Source organism: Siniperca chuatsi, linkage group LG12 (genome assembly GCF_020085105.1).
Source record: "Siniperca chuatsi isolate FFG_IHB_CAS linkage group LG12, ASM2008510v1, whole genome shotgun sequence".
Classification (NCBI taxonomy): domain Eukaryota; kingdom Metazoa; phylum Chordata; class Actinopteri; order Centrarchiformes; family Sinipercidae; genus Siniperca; species Siniperca chuatsi.
Window position 1 is genome coordinate 23,004,626 of NC_058053.1, and position 20,055 is coordinate 23,024,680.

The window sequence follows — 20,055 nt, forward strand, 5'->3', positions numbered from 1 at the left end:
CTCATCGATATTTTGTTCATTCTGAACTGTTTCTCCACAACTTGGAAGGTGGAGGAAAAGTCTTGCTACTGACAGTCAAATGAGAATGTGACTTGCTCAAGGGCACCCTGGCTGTTGTTCTAGATCAGTGATTCTTACAGACTGCCATTACATGCTTGTGTGATAAAGCCAATCAGCCCACTGAGTTACAACGTGGCTTTGATCCAGAGGAAGTTAACTGTATGTTCAGCCCATGAAGCTATTTTCCCCTACCTTTCATTGGTTTTTATTCATTTCACTGGATGAGTCCATCAAAATTAAACACATCACACACCTTTTCTCCAATATACCATACTTCTCAAATGTTCTGTGACTTTAAAAGAGAAACAAAAGTTAAAATAAATACAAACTATCCCAGGTAAAGACTAAATATCTTATTTAGTGTAAACTGGTGAAGTTATGTGACTAATAGGTTGGTACATAAGGAAATCAGAAAAATACTCATATACGTTTGGGAGATAAACCATGGTATCTTGGAGAAAAGCAGCACAACTTGTTTGGTTTGGGTAGATTGCGTGTACAAAATTAGAAATTGTCACACAAGGAAAATAAACTGGTGCACGGTGGCAGAGCGGCTAAAGCTCCTGCCTCCCAATAAGGAGATCGTGGGTTTGTGGGATCGATTCCCGGACCAGACCAACATCACACAATCTCTCTGGGTGGAGTCTGCATGTCCTCCCCGTGTTACCGTGGGTTCTCTCCGGGTTCTCCGGCTTCCTCCCACCGTCCAAAGACATGCATGTGTAGGTTAATTGATAACTCTAAATTGCCCGTATTGAGTGAATGGTTGTCTGTCCTTGTCTGTGTCTGTGTTAGCCCTGCGACGAGTTGGCCACTGTCCAGGGTGTACCCTGCCTAAGGCCCAAAGTCACTGGGATAGGCTCCAGTCACCCGCGACCCCTAACGGGACCAAGCGGTAGAAAATGGATGGATGGATGGAAAATAAACTTGCCCAATTGAAATCAAGATAGGTATTCTATTACAGTGGACATTATGTTGAAGGAAGATTTAGGAATGGAATGAGAAACATACTGTTTGTGCATGTGTGAATATGGTGGACAGATGCAGGTACGTCACATGCTCAAATCAGACACAGATCCAGCAATATGACATCTGATTCTTCAGGGAGAAACATGTGGACTACATAGTTTACCTAACCTGATTTGAAACTAGATCATTTCTGGTCTTAGAGAAGAAAAGGTGGTCTGAGACGTCTGACCCGAGCTCTTCAGGCTTGATGTGGACAGGTCAGGATGCACCCACCCATTACCACTGCTTCAAAAACTGAAACATGTCAGTGAGCAGGGAGGAAAAACAGCAGAAGGTTAATGAGGTGCTCACTTCCACACTTGTAGATGAGGCTGCAGTGTTGGCTGGTTTCTGTGTCAGCTACTGTAGTGCAGACAATAAGTATCTTCCTGTTTTTTCTCCTCTCAGGCTCTGCCACTGAAGGTTTTTTATATAGTCTGCACAGCGTGACTGTTGCTGGGCAAAGTGAATTTGGGTTGTGTCATTCTAAAAATTTATCCCTTCTTCTCTGCTTGGCTGCAGGACACAGTAGCGCCTGTGGGCCACAGGGGGGCAGTTTTTGTTGGTGAAATAGCAGCTGAGATGAATCGTGGGGTCATTGAGTTCATACATACTCACTGAGAGGAGAGAGAGACAGACAAGACAGAAAGGCAGACATCCCAGATAGCAAATTCTGGTTCTAATTAGATTCTGAGAATGGTCACTTTAAATGTTATTGGGGGACAAAATATCCTGAAACAACACCATTATCACATTCATGTACAACATCCAACATGTGGTGATACCAAAAGTTTGATGTTACATAAAGTATGTTGTGCAAACTGAGCTCTAGTCAACATCCTAAAAACACAACATTAGAAAGTTCTATCATTATCTACAACCTTCACCATTTGAGTGAGAACATTTACACCTTTCTAAACACAGTATAACACGAAGATCTTTTCTTAAAATGATCAACCTAGGAATGTTGCATTCAAACTATCTTCCAGAATATACAGGTTTCATGCAGAATTTTTCCCTTTTGCAGGAATACACACATACAGACCGAACCTAATTTTAAAGTTTAGACTCTGCTGGCAGCAGGTGGAAATCCTGTATCTGTAGGGAAGGACAGTGCTGAAATCACTGCTGAGATTTACAAATTACCTGGACACAAAGTCTGTTGCTGAGTGGTGGGCAGTGTCACTGTAATAAACCTTAAACTGATGCATTATTTTCAGGTTTTGTGAGTGGCATCTCTTGGAATTTTTTCTATAACTGTAAAATTATTTTTAATTAAGAAGGTTTCTAAATAAGTAAACGGACCAGGAAGTGACCATGAGAGCTGGTTGAATTATGTGAATGAAAATGGAAAGTGCTTCAGTGTACAAAGGACCCCTTTACCAAAGGCAAGGAGACAGAGATGGAGGAGATTCTCCCTTGATGCTGTCCTACCAAGTTTTTCTTAGCACATGGTTTTTTACTAACTTCTCCCTTTATCACATCTTTCATCGACCATGTAAAGTTTTCCATCGGACTTAAGGTAAGTTGTTAAGAAGAAGAAAAAGCACCTTAATTTTGTGTCATTTTTTTTGCATGTTCTTATCTGGCCAATGCATGCAGCTGCAGTGCTTTCAGGCAGTGGTGCAGTGAGCAACGAGCAAACTAAAGACATTAGGCTGCCACTTCCTGCTCAGATTGTGGTTGAGATCTGAGATCATCGACACAAGAAACAGAGGACCGTCTGTCCATATGGCCACACTTTGATCCAGAGCAACATGTCTCGACAACTTCAGGCCAGATTACCATGAAATTGGGTGTGGATATTCATGGTCCCCAGAAGAAGAAGGACTATGGTAACTGTGCTGCTCTTTATCTTTCACCATTATAAAGTCCACATTTCCCCTTGACTAGCATTTTGGTTCATGACAAGCTGCCTTGAAAGGTAATGGCTGGATTGGTCGGGGTCCCCAGAGGAGGAATGCTAGTTTCTTTGACAAACACCTGATTTTTTTCCCCCCTACCGCCAACATCTCTAGCCACTTCTACACAAGACATACCAGCACATAATAAGCAGACTGTCATGAAAGTTAATGCTCATGCTCTTCAGAGGATGAACCCTTTTCATTTCGGACAATTATCTTTTCTCTAAAAGACAAAAGGACAACATCGCACATAAGATAACTCATAAAGAGATCGCCATGTCATTTGCTGAATGCATTCATGGTCCAGAGGGGATAAACCCTTTAGATTTTAATGACTTCATGGCCTTTCATCTAGGGCCAACCTGAGAACAAACTTTGCATTTTTAGCTTCACAATCAATAGAGCTCTAAAACCAGAAAAAACACTAGTATGCTATTTGTTCCAATTGATGCCTTTGTAATGTCAGGTGTAATGACCACTGCATTGAAACCAGAAAACATTCATGATTTCTTTGTTTGAAAATTCAACACGTACGTGAATCCCATTAGTTGATTTTTTTTCATTGTTAACATTTTATTTTTTGGTCTCATTGCTGGGGGCTTTGGTTACTGTATACCTATATATTTTTCATCTTTATGTAATCATGTAATCATTTACTATACTTTCATTTTACTTGTACAACACTGTTGTATGTTTAAGGGTTGCTGCAAGGTGAGTTTCCCTTGAAGGAACAGTGAGGTGAAGTAAAATTTATCAGAAGGTTGTGTTGTTAATCTGTCTAAGCATCAATCTATCACTGAGGTAATTGTGACATTTGATGTGATAATTGTGACAGTTTCCTTTACTGCATTCTGTTAACATTTCTGTCAGATATCTTTTACATGTTCCCAGACACACCAGGAGCAAGTGACTTCAAACCAGTAAAATAACAGATGTTAGGAGCTTCTGACAAATATGTCAGTGGAACTAGAATTTGAATCATGGGCATTAATTGCAAGAGGAGAAAGATTAAAATACAATGAAAATACAATGGTGTTAAGGTCGATGCCCCTGATGTCACACACATGTCAGTACATGTACATGTCAGTACCTCTTCTTCTGTTCGTCCAGGGAAAGTTGACTGAGCACTGTGCAGTTTTCGAGCACCACCCTGCTTTATATTCATACAGTAACACACCCTCAGTCCTGGGAAGCTGTACTGTTGATGAAAACAATTCTGTGGCTTGCTCAAAGGCATCAGGGCAGAGGCTGTTGAGATAGAACTGGTTCATCTTAATCATGGTTTTAATATTAACTGTGATGTAGTGACAGACCTGGCGTTCCAGCTTCACCAAATACCTCCCCAACATCCTGACGTAGCTCTTACTCACCTTCTTTTTGCTGGGACACACGCACACACTCACAGCTTCCACCAATGAGTACAGAGCGAAGCATAAAAGAGGAAGCAGTTGCATATCAAACACAAACAGACAGTGTTTGCTGAGTGTTTGACCTGTTCAAACACAGAACCCCAGACACACACACACACACACACACACACGATGGAGTCAGAAAAGAAAGAGGAAGCAGACAGAGGATTCATTTGGTTCTTTTTCCAGAACTAATAATAATACATGAGAAGATGAAAAATGCTTTTAACCCAGACTCTGAGGACTGTAGGGAGTAATACTATAGTAATCTATATAATCACTGTCAACACTTTTAATTGGAACTATTTCTTTGATAAAAAGTACTTCCAGTGAAATAATTGCATTGTGATTATGGCAGAGATCTCAGACACAAATATCTCAAAACCACAGCATAGTATGGCTCAAGGTTAAGTGAGAAAATGTGTGAGTTATTTTTTATTTTTATTTGGGTGAACTGACCCTTAAACCCACAAACAGCCCGAAGTGAGAACCAGCCAAAATGTTCTCACTTTCTAAACATGTCATCACAAAGACAAAGAGCACACACAAACATAAATATGGAAGAGCATTGTCTCTAAGCTGACTCTCTGATTCACTTTGATTTGGTGCTTGTGTGACCTGATTGACAGCTGTGATTGTTGAGTCATGGTGTTTATGTGTTGTGTGTTTTGCCAATGTTATAGATTCAAATGCATGTACACACACGCAAGCAGACACAAAGTCAAGCAAATGCACATGCCTATACACACACACACACACACACACACACACACACACACACACACACACATACACTAGTCAGACAGGCTTGCTGTATTCGATAGTGAATAATAATACACTCAGTTTATTTCTTCTCACTAAAGGAACTGTAAAACACACATTCAGTATCGCATGTTTATCTGTGACCAGCAGGCAGCCACCTCGAAGTTCTGTTTGGTGAATGTTCACTCACACCACCCCTGACACTTGACAGAGGTATTGTCCACCCTGAAGGTGTGGATTCAGGGAAGTGGGTGTGTTTGTAACAGAGATTAAACAGCATTGTTGCTAATTTCAGGTTCAGCCAGGCCGCTTGCATTAGAGAAGTTAGAAATGTGTCCTTACTCCCCACCCACAGATTTCAGACAGCGTCCTCCACACTACTATTTTTATTGTTCTGTCAATCATGAATCATACGATACTGGCTGACTGGACACGAAAATGATTAACTTCTCCCCTTTGGATCAAATGGCAGGCTAAAGTAGTTTTATGATGGTTCTAAACCACTATTATGAAATATTATACCATGGCCACTGAAAATACTTGATTCTGATTGTCTGTCAAATTCTACACCTCATACAAACAAAGATTTGGTCAAGACAACACTAACATATTTACACTGTTTAAGTTGATAAGGCAAACCTGTTAGCAAACAGTTGCCTATTTACACATCCTGCAGATATTGAGCAACACTAGCTTTTATTTGGGGTCTTGTTTTTAGCCACCTGATGAATGTAAGTCCAATATTCACTCTCCTTGCTCTGTTTTTGGTCTCCACCAACGCCTGAGGGAAATATCTGTCTCTTTAGTGGCTAAATTTTCTGCTATGTTCACCAACTAGTTGCTAACCTTGTCTGTCTGCTGTTTGGTGCTGGGCAGCTAGCATACTGTGGGTTTTTACAGTTTTTTCACTGAAAACAGCTGCTTGCTGTGGCCCAAAATGACTGAGAGCGGTGAGAGTGAACCAAAACAGTAAAGTTGCGGAGCATAAAACTAAAACAATGAGCTGAACCCTTCAATGTGAGTTACTCAGTGAGCTACACAGAGACACTAGGAGTGCACTCATGTCCATACATCCTGAAATCCTTGAAATATCCCTGCTATAGATATCACATGAAAGCAGGGCACACCCAGTGGGTGACACTTTGATGTCTGTGAGTCGCCCCCCTCCATCACCTTCAAAGGAAAGACTCCCTCAAGAGTACAGACCAAAGCACAAGTTTTAGGGCAGTGCACCAAATTATTTTTATCCCCAACAGGACATGATACAGCAGTTCTTGCCTGGAAGGTTTAACATAAAGCACAAGAATGTATTTCAGATTAGCAGCTTTAGACAAGAAGTTGTACAAAGCAATTAATGTCATCTGATGTCTTCATATTTTACTCTGTTCCATGCTTTTGCTATTTTATCATGTTCTTTCCTATTTCGTTATTATGTGCTGTTGTTGAATGTTTGCAAAAATCTGTGATCCACGTTTGCTTTTTCAAGAAAATGTTACAATAAAAGTGATTGGATAAGGGTTTGAAGTGAACGTTTTCCTGTCCCTTTGCAAAAAATTACAATAATAATATATTAAACGTATGCCTGTTTGTTTTTACGCATTCTGTATGCAAAGTAATACTGATAATCAGCATATGTGTGTCCTGCTCTGTCCCAATTTGATGACTCGGAAGTCCTGTGGTTTCTGTCCCATGTGTGCCAACAGATGTTCATTTGTGGATAACAAAATTAAAGTGAGTGAGGCAGTGGAATAAGCTTTAACATCTGGATAACCAACATAACAGGCAATAGTAAAACTTAGACTTGTTAGAAAGGGGCATACATTCCTGTGGAAAAGAAAATAGAAAGCATTGAAGTAACAGCAGAAGAGATTGAGAGCAAATTTAAGAGTAGATGGTGGGGATGTAGGAGAAGAAATCTGCTGTGCATTTGCATTAAAAAAAATTGAAAATGGTAAAGAACGTTTGGGCAATCGACTGCAGGTAAAGGTTTTTATAGACTGCGGAAGGCGAACAAGAGGAGAAGCAATGTCATTGAAATTAAGTGAGACAGATATTTACTTGTCATTTTGTGTCAGGTAAGACTGAAATATCTCACCATCGGATGGATTTCCCTAAAATTCATTCATGTCCCTGTGAGGATGAAATAATGGATCTCCTGACTTTTTATCTAGTGCCATCATCAGGTCAATTTTTTTATTTATCCAATAGTTTGGTTTACGACCAAATATCTGCAAATGTAATGACATTCCCATCAGCCTCAGCTATACTTTTTGTTTAGTGCTAATTAGCAAATGTTAGCATGCTAAGTCGCTAAACTAAGATGGTGAACATGGTAAACATTGTACCTGCAATAAATATGTTAACATTGTCATTGTGAGCATGTTGTAGAAAACTACATTTGCCTATGTGTGAATTTGTCAGATGTGAAATTGATGTTGTCACGTGATAGCTTACACATGTGTAATATCTGAAAATCGCTTATAAAATGTTTTTTCCACATGTGATAAATTCACATTTACTTTTCTTTGTAAGAGATTTGTCAGGAATCTTAATTTCCATCCACGGATGTTGTTGGTTCCGATGACCTTTACATTTTCAAGATGTTTGTTTGTTTTTCCTACCTGGATTGCAGCCCCACCTATTCATGGAAGCCATTGCAGATTTGTTTTGCCTCGTCTGCAATCTTAATAAAAATCCAAATAATGCATTCAGCTAATTAAAATCACTGAACAAGTGAGAACTTCATTATAAGGTTTTATTAAAATAAGAACACAATATTTTAGGGCGATCATTTTAAAAGAACATTAAAACTGCAAAGGATCCTCAAAAGGTACACGCCCTGGTGACCTTTACTTCAAACGGTTTCTGCATTAGCCTCAAACATTAGTCATCACAGGACCGACCTGATATTTGCACTGTGGGATGACATCAAGTTGAAGAAATTAACAATCACACCAGTTCACACAATTTCAGAATACAACTTGGAAACTAAATTACTGAAATCACATGATATGTTATCAGCATGCGGTTCTTAATGTAAGCAAGTTTTTATGAGTGCTAACCAAATTCAGGTTGGGCAGTTGACAGGTACGAGTGATAGCAGCAGGATATAATGCAGGCAGCCTGTCTGGATATCATACCCTTCATCAGAACAGCAGAGCAGTGACAGCAGTACTGAAATATTTAGCACTGTTTCCATTTCATATGCTCTAATTGCCCTGTATCTATCTGATGGGGAGACAGAGGAAGAGATACAAACAAAGGCTGAGACAGGAAGAGACACGGAGAGAAAGGAAGAGGACAAAATAGTTCATGTAATACACTGTAAAACATTAAATCAACTTAAGTAAGAGTGCATGTCAGATAGATATTTACATATTAAGATTCACAGTGCGTTAAATATTTCATTATAGCATTAGATTTGTAAATTCATTTTTCACAGTTCTACACATGCGGTGGAAACGCAAGCAAAAAATGTTGATTTATTTCCTAATTGGCTCCAGCTTGTCACGTTCAGTGTGTTTCTTCCCTGAGCCTGGGTTTATATGTGATGCAAGAGGTTAACAACAGTCGTAGGCATGGCAAAGGTTTTGATGAATAGTTCAGTGTCGGATTTCACCACAACACTAGAGCTTTTCTTCAACTTGCTTAATGCTGTCTTTAAACATCAACAGTCTCCACCGGCATCAGAAGGAGGAAACACAAGCTGCTCCAGCTGACCAATCACAGTTGTTGTGGTCTCCACTTGGTCAGGGCCGTTTCTGGACATTTACTTCCACTGACAGCCCTGAGGGGATTGATCTTTTCATTGTAATATTTCATAATATATATATTCTGTCATGTCATCAACATCATCTGTCTATAGACCTTTTTCACAGCAGACATTTTGGCATGTCATAGCAGGAAAAGCACAGGTGTTATTTGGTCACATTAAAAATGACTGCATTCCATTTAGGTGAACTACTTCCGGGGTCCTGGTATTGTGTCTGTTGGCTCACTGACATGGCTGACTGGGACACTTGATGGAAGTGAGCCATCATTGACGAAATGTGTATCACCTGTGCTTTTCCTGCTATGACAAGTAAAAATGTTCGCTGTGAAAAAGGTCTATTACAAGAACACTGGTCCCCGTCATGTCTTATCCTGGTTTTAATCATATTCAGGATATGATGTGGAACATAAATCTGGTTATTCATTTCCTTGTATGAGTCTAACATTATCCAGGTTACTGATCATCTGTGCAGGAGTGTCTCTGACGCCTCAACATCACAGAAAGTCTCTGTCATTTCTGGATTGAGGTGCAGGTATTATCCATATGAGCAGTGGTGGAAGAAGTATTCAGATCCTTTACTTTAGTACTTAAGTAAAACTAATAATACCACACTGTGAAAATACTCCACTACAAGTAAAATTCCTGCATTTAAAATCATATTTAAGTATAAAAGCATGTAAGTATTATTAATTTACTTAAAGTATGAAAAGTGAAAGTACTCATTGTGCAGTAAAATGTTCCCCGTCAGTGTTTTAGTGTGTTATCTGATGTTTTTGGATTAATATTACTGCTGCATTAATGTGTATGTTGTATTTTACTGCTGTAGTTGTTTAACGTTGAGCTAATTTTAACTACTTTATATACTGTTGGGTAGTTTAATCTACAGCAATGCGGCATATTTAGTTTGTAGCGTCGCTGTCCTGTGAGAACCACGTATCTATAAAAAGTCAACTTTTCATGAGCTCAGAAAAACAGCTGTTTTCAGCTTTGTGACAATGCATTTTCCAGCTAACCAAAGGGGGGTTTAAATAGTTTATTTAGCTTAAGAAGGAGGAGAATTTTCTCAGCTTATAAAGGAACACTTCATCCTTCAGTTTAACACAAATATTCAGATTCAAAATCACCAAATTTTAAGATACATGGTTTTCACTGGACAGGAAGATTTGGAAATGGAATCTGAAAAGTAACTAAAGCTGTCAGACAAATGTAGTGGAGTAGAAAGTACAAGATTTGCCTCTGACACATAGTGCAGTAGAAGTACAAAACTGCATAAAATGTAAATACTCAAGTAAAGTACAAGTACCTATAATTTGCAGACGTCTACAGGCCTATAAGTCGTTTGTGCAAGCAGCTTATTACAACCCATGTTTACGTTTATTGTAGGATGCGACCTCTAGTGGTCGTGGAGAAACCAGGAAGTCTGGTGACGTATAAAAGTCCAAATAAAGGTCTTTCATCCAGAACACCGGGGTGCGTGTCCCATGTGAAACCAAGAGTCAGCGTTGACTTATTTAAAGTTTTAGGTTACATAACGTGACTTACGTAACATACTTAATTTAACCCAAACCATGATCTTTTCCTAAGCCTAACCAAGTAGTTTTTTTGCCTAAACCTAACACAACTGCAACAGTTTCATAACGTTAACCACAAGTTTAACGTCACGTGATTTATGTCAGGTGATTTACGCAACGTATACTTACAGCCCGTCCTCAACTGCCACCGGTAGGGGGCCAGTTCAGGAAACGCTCCTGTGGGTCGTATTAGAGTTTAGGAACAAACGGCCTATGTGGTATGGGTTGGAGGACTTGTTGATAATTTGTATTTAAGTACAGTACTTGTGTAAATGTACTTAGTTACAGTCCACCCCTGGCTATGAGACTTTCACTTCTGCTGCTATCCGCTATTTATTTAAATTCGATTTTTGACAAATTTTCCTTCATTATACAATTTACAGTACACACTTTAGGCCAGAGCAGTTTAGCTCTGCATTAAGGCAATATAACGTGCTTGATCCCTGTAATATTTTGTATAGTGTTCTATAGTATTTCAGCTTCAGCATGATCAAAATACGGACGTTTTGAAGCAACAGCAGCACTTTACAGGTGTGGTTCACCTGCAAGATGTCACAGAGATAGAAACAAAACGGCTGCTCTGCTTGCATCGTTCACTTCTGCTCGCTATCATGTCATTAACTGACTGTTCTCTTTACACGTTTTGTGGCTCAGCGGCTCACTCGCTCACAGCGCTGGGCCTTCAGAGTCTCTTTGGCGCTCCTCCAGGTGGTAGCGCCTAGGCGACTACCTAACTTAACACGCAACTATAAATGCATTTTACAGTTAGTGGGTTATTATGGGCTGAGGACTGGTTAATTTACAGCTCCCTCTCCGGGAGTGAGGGGCCAATCAAATTCTGCTCAGGGCCCCAAAAAGTCTTGGGCTGTCCCTGTTTGAGAGAGAGAGAGAGAGAAGGGGCGGAAAATGAGGAGAGAGAGAGGGACAGAGAGACATGCGGACAGACTGCGAGGGAGAGAGGGCGGAGAATACAGGCAGAGAGACATACACACAAACAGAGAGAGAGAGAGAGGGAGAGAGAGGTAGAGGAGGCTGGGCTCCGGCAGTTGGTCGGTATGTAGCAGCAGTAGCGGAGCTTCTGCCGGGGATTACAAAGAGGGAAAAACGCGCCTTGGATAGAAAATATCACCATCGGGATTAAAAATAAAACCACCCGAGGATGAGACACACACCGTCCGCCTAAAGGAGAATAAAAAACACGCCGTTATTCCGCTGATTAATCACCGTTTTTTACAAAAATGGCGAACGACTCCCCGGCCAAAAGTCTGGTGGATATAGACCTGGCATCCCTCAGGGTGAGTGTGTGTCACACAGTCATTTTCAGAGAGCACTGTATTTTTCATATTCAGAAATAAAAACACAACTAAGTTGTAAGCATTGCTGTTGTTGACACAGCCCTGCGGTGGCTTTTCTTTGTCTAATATCCGCTGGCAGGCCAGCATACCGGGCGCAGCCGGCTCCCACATCGAACGAACCCGCTTGTAAATACTACAGGGAATCAATTAATCTAGCCTTTTTATATTTGTTAGTTTTTTATGCTTGTTTTATGTTTTTTTTTTAATATAGGATCCTGCTGGGATTTTCGAGTTGGTGGAAGTGGTTGGAAATGGCACCTATGGACAAGTCTACAAGGTTGGTGTGAGCCTCCATCTCTGCGCGCGCGCGCACACGTGTGTGCGTGTGTGTGTGTGTGTGTGTGTTAATGCCCCAAACGAGAGAACAAACGGGCGGAAACTGGAGCACAAACATGCATTTATGTATTTTTTCCCCTCTCACGGTCTCAGGAACACGTTTATTATAACATGCCCCCTCCCCTCCTTCACTTGGGACCGGTGCTGTCTGGACTGGATTATCTCTCTGATAGCGTTTTGGCTTCACTGCTTCATATCCATTCTTTAATTTTTATTTTAGCGATGCAAGCATCATCCCAGTACACCTATTTTGGTCCCAACGAGGTCCCTCCTCCCTCCTCCTCCTCCTCCTCCTCCTCCTCTTCCTCTCATCCACGCCCCAGTAAAATATTCCTTGCATACTGCACGCTTTGCATTGCACTGATCAGGCCAACCCCATCCGTGCATGACAGCCTTTACCACGCTGACCGACTTGTGCGCCATTGGGTGGGCGGTGTTTCATTGCGCATTTGTGCACACCATTGCCCAGCAGGCCTTTTGCTGGAGTGGCTCTGTGCTGCATTAATGGGGATAGGACTGTTCATCCCATCCCATTTCACACACACACACACACACACACACACACACACATATATGCACATACATATACACATAGTGGAAAAGGCTTTTGATTCTTCTGCAGGCCAGATTTCCACTTGCATTGCCCCATCAGAGATGAGCAGCGACATCATCCTGCTGTTTCCTGGTTGAAATGAGAGCAGAGGAGAGAGGAGGACTGGGTCAGAGCTGCTGGATCTGCCCAGGCGTCTACTGAGCTGTTTAATTTGAAAGCAATCACATGCAGCTCTCTAGTGTGAGGAAATGTGAATTTTGTTGTTGTATGTGGCTGATTGAAACCATGCCACGGTGTTGCTGTACTTTACCAAAGCTTTGGCATTTCGGAACACGGTTTGTTTGAAATGATGTGATGTTAACGTCATGTGGGACAGAAGGCAGCTATAGGTAATGTTCCCATGGTTATGACCTGTAAGCATTCTCACCATTGGATAACCCTACTTGCAGACATTTGCATACTACAAACTGCAAGTCAAAGCTGCGTCCAACTGTGATTGACTCTCATTTGCTCGTGGCTGGAAAATAAACCCATGTGCTATTTCTTTTCTTCTGAGTTGCAGTGCAGCAATGTGGTTAGACACTTCCAATCCATTTTGGAACACATCCAAGTGAAATTCAGTGAACGTTGAACACCTTGACTTAAGGTTTGTGGTGCAAATGTAGGGTAACTCAACATGCTAATTGCCATAGTTATTGCAGGTTTAATTTAAACAATGAATATTTAGGTTTTTTAGCATTGAGCACTGGTTGTAGGCTATGATAAAGTTGGTCATGTGAGGGTTTAAAACAGCATTTACAGAACAAGCATTAAATTATGGTTTAATTACCTTGAATTATGGAGTTTGTCGGATATGTCCAAGCTTTCTCTAAAATGAGATTACCAGTCGTACTTACCACTTGGATGCTGATGTTAGCTGTTTGTACTGCTAAATATGCCAACTTCCATATGACCTTAAAGGCTGCATTAAGCAAAGCCAGAGGTGATTCTGTAACTTCATAATGAGAATACACACCTAGAGACAAGTCGATATTGTAGAGGTGGATAGCAGCAAGTTCTGCAAATGACAAAGCTCCATCCTCAGGCTTTCTTATTACGTCTCTTACGTCATTTCTGTACCCTAAATGATGGTTTTCCTCTCAGCCTCGTAGAATGACGTGGTAATTTATTATTACGGCTTCTGACATATTGCGCTAGGCATCATAACATAAAAAAGAAAAGTAAAGAAAAAGCATTATTACAATCATCAACTCTACTTATAAAAAGACAGCAACATGCTACAGTGTGTATATGGTTGATTTTGTATGCTTCCATGTGGTAACAATGACATGTCATCCTCTTAAGGCCCTGATAGAGTCCAAAATGGAAGTGGACAGTGGATGTGGACGGAGTTCTGTTTATGCTACATTGGGTGTACACGGATGTGTTCACACATGTGCAGTCGTACAGTAACGTACAGTCAGCACAGTCATAATTTGGGGCTGCATGAGTCCACGTGGACCCTCGCAGACATGAGCAGATGATATGCGGAAAGTAAATTTCAGGGTTTATTCTACTTCTTGTGTGACATACACTTGCTATTGCTCTGCAGTTTATAGGCTGCGGCTCACGCTAAACATAACACAAAGTAACTAATATACAGTTTGCCGTGCTCCAGGAAATCATAAAGTATACACGAGGAGCCATTTTGGGCCTTGAAGTGGAGTCTGAGAAAGCACAGCTGAAGGGGATGTTACTCACCTGAACTGCTGCAACAAAATTAGGTCATAAGATGTTGAGACTGAATCATCATTGTTTGGATGTCACTCGTCTGTAAGCTCATGCACATCAGTGCCATTAAGTCTTTCTGTCACATGGTGATCAGAGTAACTTGGCATTATAAACATCCAAGAGTCTGAGCAGGAGCCTAAACTGTTGCCATTGGCTCTCTCACGTGTTTCAGGGTAAACAGGATCTCGCAGGTTTATTTTACACATGTAAAATGTGGCGTCAGTGTCCACAGAACAATCTCAAGGTCTACTGTATCTCCAGTTCTGCCTCCTGAGGAATACACAAGTGACCAGCGGCCTTCAACGATACCACTTCTGAGACGAGTGTCACTTTGAATCAGATTGTATGGTCATGGACAATGAGGACGACCCTGAGGCGAGCCTCAGTGAACGCCTGCTCTGCGGTTACCTCACAGTGTGAACAATGAAATTGTCTCCTGATAATTAAGCAGAGTGACGGTCGTATAGGTGCGTTTGGTCATATTCTATAGTGCTGGGAGAAAACAGTACCACTGAAATCACATCTTGATTTGTTTTAAGCTTCTTTTTTTTGTTTTTATTTGTGTTTTTTTGTGGCTCGGGGAGGATGGCGGCTGCTGTAAATGTTTCATTAGAGCAGGGGACAAGTGGTTGTGGAAATGCTCAGATGCACTGGAACACAAATTAACCTTGACATTTTGAGTTTAGTTCCTCAGGATTCGGTGAATCACAACCACGTGTGCCATGCGAGTTTGAGTGAGGATGAACCAAGCCTGCCTTGCAAACATCTGACCCAAAAGCATGTGTGTGTTTGGGTCTGCACATGTGCACTTGATCCTCAGCACTTGGTGATTGGTTGGGCTTTCCAGGCTAGCGATTAGCTGCAGAGTGTGACTGACTGAGGCTTGGTGCAGCTGTGTGCACCGACAACAGCTGTTAGGATGGAAAAATAAAATAGAGAGAGGTAGCGAGACATAGAAAAAAGAGGAAATAGAAGCACTCACCCTTTAATCACCACAGTGTTTTTGTTTAGTTGCTAAAAAAGTGCAGAAGGACCTTGATGCATCCCTCCACATTGTTTGACAAAGGACATATTAGACCTTAAACATCTAAGACATGAAGCTGGTGTTCACACAGAAAAATCTCCTAAAAAATGAGTAACATTTTAACTTCTAAGTGAAAACATCTGTCAGTATGTTTTCAATTTCACTTATTTTCCATGCCATTTTCTTGATACTCGTGCGGTGATTAGCCTTATTCCGACTTGATAGTAACAAGTATTTCCAGAAAATTGATCTGGGGACAGTTGGAATTTATCTACATTTATGTTAATGTGTATATATCTCATTGGCCGAATCCTTCCCCCTATGAAAAAGTTAGTTAGTTAGGAAATGTGTTGTCTACAATGTGGGAAATTGTCTGGCACAAATTAAAAATAAAGCAAGTCAGTTAATTGAGGACATTCATCAAGAACAAAACATCAGTAATCAACATGACTGGAAAAAAAAGAAACAAAAATATAAATGCAAAAAAACACACAGATAAGATTAGAATAGATTAGAATAACCTAAACTTCATTAACAGCAACCACAAGTAAAAAGGTCAGATGTCACAGTGATTCTGTTTCCATTAAACAGTGGGAGGTAAAGGAAAAATCTAATCAGAGCTGAAGAAAGAGGCAGAAGGAATTTTTAAAACTCTGGGGTAAGACCACACTCAGCATGTGGTGCTGGGAATCCCCCTCTCTGAGGAAATGGTTTAACCCATTTATGACTTTCTGAGTTTTAGACTCACTGAGCTTCTCTCCTTCAAACCATAGCTGTAATTGTTTCAGCCTCACTGAGACAGGCTACCTTTACGTTTATAAAATGTCCGAGACGAGCAAACAAATCAAACTTCTGGGATTGTTTTGTTTTCTTCTCTAAAAGAGAGCAAAGCTGGAGTTTGATACCTCGCTTCGCGTCGGTGTCGGCAGAGAGCGAGTGGATGTTTGTGAGGAAGTAGTGAAACGGTGGAAGTCATCAGTGCAGTGAGGAGAAGTTGGTGGCTTTGCTGTGATAGCCAGATTATAAAACCACAGCGCTGTTCCTGTCACTCTTTCGTGTATCCACATTGTCTCAGCAGTTTAGAAAATGACTACATGAGACACTGAGTAAGTCCTGCTGACTGGGTGATATGGGAACTAGAAATGCAATGCAGCTAATGGTATCGTTCAGATGCTGATAATTTTTGTGGATGTTGTTACCATTTAAATGAATTTCGTTATTGTCATGCCCAAGAATACAAAATATCAGTTTAAACAATTCTAGGACTGCAACTAAAGATTATTTCCATTAGCAAATCTTTTTTGTATTATTAGATTCAACATTCAATCTATAAAATATCTAAAAAATAGTAGAAAATACCCATCACACTCTTTCAGAATCCAAGGGTTCAGCTTGACATTGCTTGATTTGTCAGAACTCCAAAAATATCAAATTACAATGATATAAAACAGAGAAAAGCACCAAATCCTCACATTTGGGAAGCTGGAACTATTGAGAATATTTGGCATTTTTACTGGAAAAATTACTCAAATAATTAATTGATTATGAACATTGTTGATAATTTATTTTCTGTCAAACAACCCTAACTCTTAACGTAGTCACGTGTGCTAAACATATTATCAGTGTACCATACTACTATGCAATTTGAAAATAAATGTGTTTTTCATGTGAAAATAATAAAAAAAAAAAACTTGTTGAGCTAGAACTTTGCACTGAAACCAGACAGAAAAAGCAATTTCTGTAATTTGGGAGAACGCTTCTTCATATCGGTGGAATATGCAGTGTCTCTCTCTGATACACTATATATTATAATATTTTGGTTCCCTAACCTGTCATTTCAGTGGTATGTGAGGATTTCTCTGGAGCCTTCCTATTTTTTTTTTTTTTACAAGGGAAACTCCAGTGTCGGATATCGTGCACTGTAGATGGAGGCTGCATGTCCGCTGAGATGTTCTCTTTTCTTTCACATTTTTTACTTACATCTATGCTGAAATTTTTTTTATCAAAATTCATCAGCTGATATTCCATTCTTAAATTGGTATTGGTGATTTATCCACCAGTAACCCCCAACATAAATGCTGCTGATCCAGAACACACAGGTGTTTGTTTTTGTTGACTTTACAGGAAGCCAGTGAAGAGAAGTAAGAGTAGGTGTGATATGATAACTACTTTCAGATTTGATTAACAACCAGGCAGTAGCATTTTGTATCAGCTGTAGGCAGGAAACAGTTATATTTGTTTTGTAGGTTGTTTGTTGCAACTAATGATTATTTGCATTACTGATTAATAACTCAATCTAGAGCTCAAGGTAATGTCTTCAAATTGCAGGTATTCAACACCCAAAGGTATTCAATTTACAATGATGAAAATCATGTATATGTACAGATAGAACAGATAAAAAACCAGCCACTCAAAGCAGTTTCACTTCCTCAGCTTCTCTTCATTCTGGCTTTCTAACAGGAAAGATGCTTGTTTTTTCTTCTGTTGCTGATAAAGTGAAGCTGGGTGTGGCTCTCCACCAGCAGCCTGTCATCAGCAGGGCAGGGCACAATCACTGCCAGGCCCTCTGAGGAATTGCACCGCAGCATTTCACTGAATGCATGGCGGATCTGTCAGATGCATGCCTGTAAGTGCCATGCTGTGAGGTTTCTGAAGAAGCAAACACCAAACACATAGCTTGCGATGTTTTAGTATTTCATTGACTTGTTCATTTGCAGGTTAACAGTCCACAAATCTGGTTTATCAGGACAGTACTGGCCTTAAATGATTAATTATTATTATTATTATTAAGTATTCAATTCTGGATATATACCAGTTAGTCCTGGCAACCACAGCTACAAAAAAGGACTGTCAAACATACAATCCCATTTGATTTTCTTTGCTCATTTTACTAATAAATTGATAAATTCAGTATTGTTTAATTTACAGCAGTAATGCACCCTGTGTTATCTCCTATGGTGGACCAATCTGGCTTATACAAGAACTGTTAACACGAAAAAAAGCCACTAGTCTTAAGTTTAAGTGTCCCTTAATGGTCTTAGGACTATAACTAATGATTATCTTACTTGAGTACTCACTCAATTATTTTTTGCAATTTTATATACTAAATTACCAAAATAATATAATCCAATAACAATTTTCTAGAGCCCAATGAGATGTCTTCAGATGTCTTGTTTTGTCTGGCTGACCAACAGCCCAAAACCCCCAAATATAAAATTTTTCAATGATATAAAATAGGGAAAAGCAGCAAATCCTCACATTTTAGAAGCAGAAACCAATGAATTATTGGTATTTTTGCTTAATACGCTTAATTGCTTAAACGATTAATTGATCAGCAAACCTGTTGCTGATTAATTAAGAGCAACTTTCTGGGGGAACGCTGGATATATAGAGTTGTTGGCATGTGAACAGCTATATTTAAATAAATTTAGATTTAAAGATATCAACCCAAGTAATTGTCTGTCTGCTGCTACTGCTTTAACTTACAAATATACCAGAAAAAAATCAGTCATCAGAAGCCTAATATTACACACCTCTTAAATTTCTATTGTTTTCCACTTATTCCATTTCTATGGGGAGCTATTTATAGGCCGACCCCCGCTCTGTAAAGTGGTGGAACTACAAAGCTGTCAAAAGGAATAGACTCATGCAAAGCTGGCTCAACGACCTTCCGGCTATTCAAGCTGGAATGTTGTCGTGTCTGATGTGACCTTTCACAGCACAGGAAGTGAAGTACAGCCGCGGCCACCACCAACAACAACAGCAGCAGCAGCACTAAAGCTGCGTCTCCACTTGGAACGTTTCTTTGCAGTCATAGCTACTGTTATCTGCTGTGACCTTTCCAAGCGGAAGAAGTGGAAGCTCTGATACTGATAGCAGCAACGGGAACTTGACTTTGTCACGATTTAGGTTGGAGAAGTTGCTTTGTGTTCCTGACCAGGGCTGCACCTAATCATTGTTTTTCAATGTTCATGAACAAATAGTGAATGTTTCAGTGCAAAGGTTCACCACATCCAACACACCAGAACCCAAAGGGACTTCTTTAAACTGCTTAATGTTTTAAGAGCTGGAATTTGGAAACATTTCAAATTTGATCAATGTTGAGCTTCAAACTGCTTTGTCTGATGGTTTAAGTGTTTACCACAACATGCCCTTACAGTGCTGTCTGCTTTTTAAGGCTATTTATAATCGCGAATAACTTTGTTTTTTAGCACTCAGAGGATTAATTGCTAGAAGTACAAATGCATGATTATAGATACTGTGCTTATCTTGATTGGATAATTATTAATCCCATTCCTTAGTCTTGATGTACTGAGTAAGAAAAGTTTCAGTTTAAGTATGAAATGTATCTGCAGTTTTGGCTGGTTGACAGAGAGCGCTGCCAGTACACCTACATGTCAATTAACTGTTAAGAATCCTGCAGCAAATATTATACACTGATGATATATTAAATGGAAACACAAGTGGTATTGAAGAGTAATTTTGAATCGATTTTTTATTTGACACAAAGGTGACATTCTTCGTACCCTTG

General features: G+C 40.0%; 1 protein-coding gene across 8 annotated transcripts in view; it reads left to right on the top strand.

The window, feature by feature from the left end:
• The first annotated feature begins 11,436 nt into the window (after nucleotides 1-11,436).
• The window catches only part of LOC122885028 (mitogen-activated protein kinase kinase kinase kinase 4), a 99,524-nt gene continuing 90,905 nt past the window's right edge, over nucleotides 11,437-20,055 (top strand). For 3 of the 8 annotated variants that reach the window (XM_044215597.1, XM_044215600.1, XM_044215601.1), the window contains exons 1-2: nucleotides 11,438-11,781; nucleotides 12,053-12,118. In XM_044215597.1, coding sequence (XP_044071532.1) covers nucleotides 11,725-11,781; nucleotides 12,053-12,118 — 123 coding nt within the window. In that variant the 5' untranslated portion in view covers nucleotides 11,438-11,724. Of the gene's footprint in view, nucleotides 11,782-12,052; nucleotides 12,119-20,055 lie in introns of all 8 variants that reach the window. The other 5 variants (XM_044215596.1, XM_044215598.1, XM_044215602.1 and 2 more) reach the window with 3 other exon arrangements.